Source organism: Haliotis rubra, unplaced genomic scaffold, assembly GCF_003918875.1.
Source record: "Haliotis rubra isolate DU_JTF1 unplaced genomic scaffold, ASM391887v1 Scf1547, whole genome shotgun sequence".
Classification (NCBI taxonomy): Eukaryota; Metazoa; Mollusca; class Gastropoda; order Lepetellida; family Haliotidae; genus Haliotis; species Haliotis rubra.
The window spans coordinates 99,975-107,119 of NW_025765500.1; the positions used below are offsets into that span (position 1 = coordinate 99,975).

At 42.1% G+C, this 7,145-nt stretch overlaps 1 protein-coding gene across 1 annotated transcript; it reads left to right on the forward strand.

The window, feature by feature from the left end:
* Positions 1-145: 145 nt before the first annotated feature.
* LOC124270778 (early nodulin-75-like) lies at positions 146-751 on the forward strand. The gene has a single exon (XM_046705821.1). It carries the CDS (start codon positions 146-148, stop codon positions 749-751), a length of 606 nt encoding a protein of 201 aa, XP_046561777.1.
* The last annotated feature ends 6,394 nt before the right edge of the window (positions 752-7,145 follow it).

A 7,145-nucleotide genomic window follows, 5' to 3' on the forward strand; every position in this document is an offset into this window, starting at 1 on the left:
AGAGACGCTACACATGCAGCATAAGCCGGGAACAGAGGAGCTACACATGCAGCCTAAGCCGGGAACAGAGGAACTATACATGCAGCCTAAGCCGGGAACAGAGAAGCTACATGCAGCCTAAGCCTGGAACAGAGAAGCTGCACACATGCAGCCTAAGCCGGGAACAGAGGAGCTACACATGCAGCCTAAGCCGGGAACAGAGAAGCTACACATGCAGCCTAAGCCGGGAACAGAGAAGCTACACATGCAGCATAAGCCGGGAACTGAGAAGCTACATATGCAGCATAAGCCGGGAACAGAGGAGCTACACATGCAGCCTAAGCCGGGAACAGAGAAGCTACACATGCAGCCTAAGCCGGGAACAGAGGAGCTACACATGCAGCCTAAGCCGGGAACAGAGAAGCTACACATGCAGCCTAAGCCGGGAACTGAGAAGCTACATATGCAGCATAAGCCGGGAACAGAGGAGCTACACATGCAGCCTAAGCCGGGAACAGTGAAGCTACACATGCAGCCTAAGCTGGGAACAGAGAAGCTACACAAGCAGCATAAGCCGGGAACAGAGACACTACACATGCAGCCTAAGCCGGGAACAGAGAAGCTACACAAGCAGCCTAAGCTGGGAACAGAGAAGCTACACATGCAGCCTAAGCTGGGAACAGAGAAGCTACACAAGCAGCCTAAGCCGGGAACAGAGAAGCTACACAAGCAGCCTAAAGCCGGGAACAGAGAAGCTGCACATGCAGCCTAAGCTGGGAACAGAGAAGCTACACATGCAGCCTAAGCTGGGAACAGAAGCTACACAAGCAGCCTAAGCCAGGGAACAGAGAAGCTACACAAGCAGCCTAAAGCCGGGACAGAGAAGCTACACAAGCAGCCTAAGCTGGGAACAGAGGAGCTACACATGCAGCCTAAGCCGGGAACAGTGAAGCTACACATGCAGCCTAAGCTGGGAACAGAGAAGCTACACATGCAGCATAAGCCGGGAACAGAGACACTACACATACAGCCTAAGCCGGGAACAGAGAAGCTACACATACAGCCTAAGCCGGGAACAGAGAAGCTACACATGCAGCTTAAGCGAAATATTTCAGTAGATATAATTTATTAAGAATAGAAAAATAGTCAATGTCAACGGTTTTCGATCATGAAAATTCTTTCAGTTTAATTTATGTGAGTGTGTATGAAACCATACATGGAATATTTAAACATTTGTCTGAAGAGGCGGGACCTCGTATTGAATCATTAGCTGATTCCATTCCTGTGGATGGAAAGATCAGTTTAAAGTTAGAAGAGACAGGAAAATGAAGCGAGAAGAGCAGCGAATTACTGGGATATTTGACAGCATGAGAGTAAGGAGAAAACTATATGTTTAGAAAAACTATAGTTGTTCATTTTTAGGGAGGCATTTGGTATACATTTTGGTTATACCACACAACGTTAAAAACAAGCAATTTAATTTTAAAGCAAAAAACCTTCAATGAGTTTTAAAAAGTATTGATATATAGTATATTTTCATCAAGTTATTGATAATCGTGATTACTATCACGTATTCGCCTGATCAGGTACCAGATACAATTGATTTAAATGTAGATCTAGAGCTTGGAAAACAAATACAAAATGGTTACATTGCAACCACATGGAATAAACATTGTGGGTTCGCTCGTGCTTTAAGAGTTGAGTTGAGGTGTAATTGGGTTTAACGTCTTACTTGAGAATATTTCGCTCATATGACGACGTGCATGCGTGTGTATGGGTATGTGTGACTGCTTGTACTAGCCCAGACTTAAGCTGGTTTTATAGTGCTAGCCCACTGAGATAACATGCCGAAGTGAAGCATGAATATCCCACTCAGACACATTATACTGACTCCGAGCCGACCAGTCCTTGTTGTACCCATTAATGCCGAGCGCCAGGCACATGCTTTAAGAGTGAGTGAGTGAGTATAGTTTTTTAACAATATTCCAGCAATATTCTGGGGAATGGACTTCACACATTGTACCCATGTGGGGAATCGAACGTAGCGTTATGGGCTATCGTAACTGTATAGTTTATCATAGGATTACGGATGACGTAGTGCTACAAACGCTTTGTGGATCGAGCCCCTGTACCAGAATAAATGACATCATTCTCAATTGATTTTTATGAAACTTAGGTGAATATTGAAATATATTTAACCAAGATTTGATGTATTTCTGCATTGAAATTATTCGCCAGATTTTGATAAAGTTGGCAATATTTGATGACTCAGCAGGAGCAGGATAGCTATTCTCGAAACGTTCGTAACACTATGAACTCCTTTAGCCCATTCTTAACACATTGCCTACGATCAAAGTTAAGAACCTTAGGGCTACGAACTTGTTTAAGATGTGGTAATGATTATTTGGAAATGAGCTACATATTTACTTGCAGAGTGGCTTGCTCATGGCAGAAGGCGTCAGATTTTTTTTCGAAACGTTTGGTAGGTCTTCACCGCATCTTAGAACAACATTAATATTTTGGATGAGAGTATCTTAGAAAGAGAACCGTGTGATATCGGAGCATATTTGAAATCTATTTGTAAATGTTTAGTGAACAGCTGCCTACGATTTGCATCTAAGCAGGTGCAATTTCATGTACCGGTATGAGCAATAATTGAGTTGGGTATTCATGCTAAACTGCGGCATGGAATCTCAGTGAGCTGGCACTATAAAACCAAATTAAGTCTGAGCTAGTAGAAGCAGCCACACATCTACTGGCATGCACGTCGTCATATGAGCGAAATATTCTTATGTGCGACGATAAACCCCATTTCACCTCATCTCTCTGATATGTAAACTGAAATATACCTTAATAAAAGTTATACCATATAGGGATGTAGTCTCTATCCCATAAAACTAAATTATTATCATTATTGACTAAAACGCAATGATCAATAAAAAGGTAAGGTGTAATATTAATGATAAAACCTTTGAACATAGGAGTACCAAATTTTCACACACCACTTACAATTTGACAACTTAAATATGTTACGCACTCAAAACATCTAAGCTGTCTTTTAAAGGTTCGGTAAAAAACGACAAATACCAAACAGTGACAAGCTCAATTCATCACACGCGCAATCAAGTTTCGCCGGCTGCTATAGACGCTCCCCACCCCTCTTAACGTCAAAATGGAGAGGGGAGCTTATGGACAGGGCTTTGACGGGACCGGTCTATATTTTTATGTTTACCATACTTAAATGTCAAAACAGATCCTTTCCAGAAAGATGGGTTTCCGGATTCCCGGGGTTTGACTGTAAGCATAACAAACCCACAATGTGCTTATCACGACCACATATCATAAGAAATAACACTTAATAACTTGTTAATGTTCACCTACTGTATATAAAGCACTTACATCTCATAATCTAATAACATATGGAGCAATAAATGTGAACTTAAACTGGCATAAACTTTATAGTGTATAACGGTACTTACCCATACCGGTGTCCCGTTACACACCAATACCATTGTGAGGGAGTTTTAAATAGTAGCTCCCTGGCAGGAGGTATACATCCAATGAGCGAATAATTTTACATGTTTGTGAACTTGTGGCCTAATTTCTGACCCGGTGAAAACACATTACGGTTGGTTGATTGCAAGCTCCGCACAGCGACAACCTTTTCGCAGAGTTCACATGTTAGGAGGGGAAATGACTGGAATAGTTTGTCGGCCAGGTTGACGAGTATTACGAGGTGACGTGCACTAATGAGAAATGCAGGTGTTTTATATGTCACAATCGTATGGTCTGGACACAATGCATTTGGCAAAATGAAACACAATACAGCTGTAACAGAATCAACTGTAAATAATGTGGCTATTTAAAGCCTTTCTCAGACACATTATGAAACCACGGCAAGTGTGACCGTGAATTGCGAGGTCGTCGTCTAGGAATGTAGGAGGTCAGTGAGGCCATTTGTCACGACAAGACAAGGTTGTGTTGGAAACGTACTACGTGAGATGCTACAGTGTGAAGTGAGCTTGTCAGATAGTACTGTTGTGATATTATTTATTGTAGTATAATCAACTCCGCTGAAGGGCGGGGAGGGTATTTGTCTCGTAATTGTTTGATTTGTGTTATATTTTGTAGTTTGATCATGTCCTTGGGAGGGTAGTGCGGTGTTTGTCCGGAAATTAGTTGATTTGTGTTAAACATCTTTTTGCGGTTAAATCATATTCCCGGAAATGTGGATATTTGTCTGGCATTATTTTAGTGGTAATACTTTCTTGCAGTTTGATCATGTCCGTGGGATCATGGAGCGGGTCTAGTGTTATTTGACTAGTATTATTTCTTAAATTGTAGTTTGATCATGTCCGTGGGATCATGGGCGGGTCTAGCGTTATTTGACTGATATTATTTCTTGTAATTTGATCATGTCCGTGGGATCATGGGGCGGGTCTAGTGTTATTTGACTGGCATTATTTCTTAAATTGTAGTTTGATCATGTCCGTGGGATCATGGGCGGGTCTAGCGTTATTTGATCATGTCCGTATTATTTCTTGCATTATTTCTTAAATTGGTTTGATCATGTCCGGGTCTAGCGTTATTTGGATCATGTGGGAGTGTCTAGTGTCCAGTGTTATTTGACTGGTATTATTTCTTGTGGCTTGATCATGTCCGTGGGATCATGGGGCGGGTCTAGCGTTATTTGACTGGTATTATTTCTTGTAGTTTGATCATGTCCGTGGGATCATGGGGAGGGTCTCGTGTTATTTGACTGATATTATTTCTTGTAGTTTTTGATCATGTCCGTGGGATCATGGGGAGGGTCTCGTGTGATTTGACTCGCATCATTTCTTGTAGTTTGATCAAGCCCGTGGGAGGGTGGGGAGGTATTTGTCCGGTAATCATTTTATTTATGATATGTGTTTAATCATGTCATAACAACGACATGCTTCAGATACCAACGAAGATCAATATCTGGAGGTGCAGATACTCAACTGGGTTGCATTGTAAAACTCCATGCTTAGCAGCAGGTTTCTGAAAATGTTCTTTTACAACATCATTTCCTGGAATATGCTGGAAAATATTTTAGAGGAGTTCACGAAGCATTTCTAAACGTTCGACCCGGAGAGCTGAAACTGGGGTAGTTGCAAAGGCACAAGTGCATATTTGCAAACACTTGATAGTGTTAATGCTTTATAAGCAATAACCCAGATGGTGCATTAGCACCCCTTTTGATGGTGTATTAGCTCCGGTCAAAGGGTGGTGAGGTAGCCTAGAACTTAAAGCGTTCGCTCGTCACGACAAAAAACCGGGTTCAGTTCCCCACATGGGTACAATGTGTGCAACCTATTTCCGTTGTCCCCCGCCGTGACGTTGGTGGAATATTGATAAAAGCCGCGTAAAACCATGCACACTCATTCAATCACTCTGGACAAAATGAACGAGGCTATCTATAGTGATTGTCGTTACTCCAACCAGAGCATCCGGGTCACTGGGAAACAATGGCAAACCCAAATGTAGGCTTGTCACATTTATCATTCCACCAAACATCGGCGAAGAATGTTTATCTTTACTTGACGATTGTCCTATGGTTGCCTGGGATACTTCAATAAGTTCTGAAATATTGTCATAATTCTGTATGATGATGATGGAGTAGAAGGGGATGAAGTCAACCAGAGTGAGCAGCAGCCAGAAGGTAAACATCACCCCGGAAGTGATGAGGCATTTCTTCCTCTCCCGGAGCAGCAGCAGCATAGCAAACAGCTGAAATATGAGTGAGTGAGTGAGTTTAGTTCTACACCGCACTCAGCAATATTCCAGTTGTATGGCGGCGGTCTGTAAATAATCGAGTCTGGACCAGACAATCCAGTGATCAACAGCATGAGCATCGATCTACGCAATTGGGATACAATGACATGTGTCAACCAAGTCAGCGAGCCTGACTACTCAATCCCGTTAGTCGCCTCTTACGACAAGCATGGGTTACTGAAGATCCATTCTTCACGGGAGGCTGAAGTAAGATACCTTTTAGAATACCATGTGCAATTTCCAAGTGGGCAATAGTTGAAACGATGCAATGTTTTTATGCATATCATGCTGTTTCACTGCATGAATGAGAAAGCTATGACACGGAATTATTCAAGGGGCTAAAGACACGGAAATAGTTCTGTGTTATGTATTTCATTTCAGAATGACGGCGTAAAACGGAGTTGTAAAACGTCCTAACGTCTGGGCATTAATACTCATTTACACCCACAAATCCGAAAATTGTGTTAATTGAAACCTTTATCGTTACTGTAAACTGCATAGACGTCATAACGTCTTGCTGGTGTAGATGGTGTCATGTTTCCGTGACAACTGACACTGCCAGTTTTGAAAAATGTGAGCAGTTCTATCAGCTTGTGGCAAAATCAGGAGCTCCAAGAAATCCCGAGCACCCAAGTTTACCTATTTCGAGAACTGATATGATGCTTATAAAACGCTGCACTCAGCAATATTCCAGCCATATGGTAGCGGTCTGTAAATAATCGAGTCGGGACCAGATAATCCAGTGATCAACAGCATGAGCATCGATCTACGCAATTGGGAACCGATGACATGTGTAAAACCAAGTCAGCGAGCCTGACCATCCGATCCCGTTAGTCGCCGCTTACGACCTCTAAGCATGGGTTACTGAAGATCAATTCTAACCCGGATCTTCACAGGCACAAGGTGTGAAGTCGTTGCTGTGGAATGCGAATGTTCAGTGATAGCCTTTGGTCTTGGCAAGCCAGGATAGTTGCCAAAAAGGATGACACACTTGATATCGCATTACAACACAATAGGATGTCCTTGTTAAGGTTCTTGAGGTATACTTAAAAAAAATGCAAACCATTTCCATATGTAAAATAAATATCTGCAAAATGCAGAGTCACTTGTACAATTACTGGGGTGGTTGGGTGGCCTAGTGGTTAAAGCGTTCATTGGTCTCGCTTTTCGCGCTGTTCCTTTAGTTGCCACTGCGCCCGTGTAACAAACTTGGAAAACGCACAAATACATGATGACAGTTTCTTAAACAACTTTTTTATTTTTGTGACAAAAAGTATCCAATTTTTTTCTAGAGTTGGTCTGTTGTTCTTATTGCAGTCCACGTTGATTTTATTCTTTTATGTCGATTTGTTTTTGTGTTAGATTGCAAT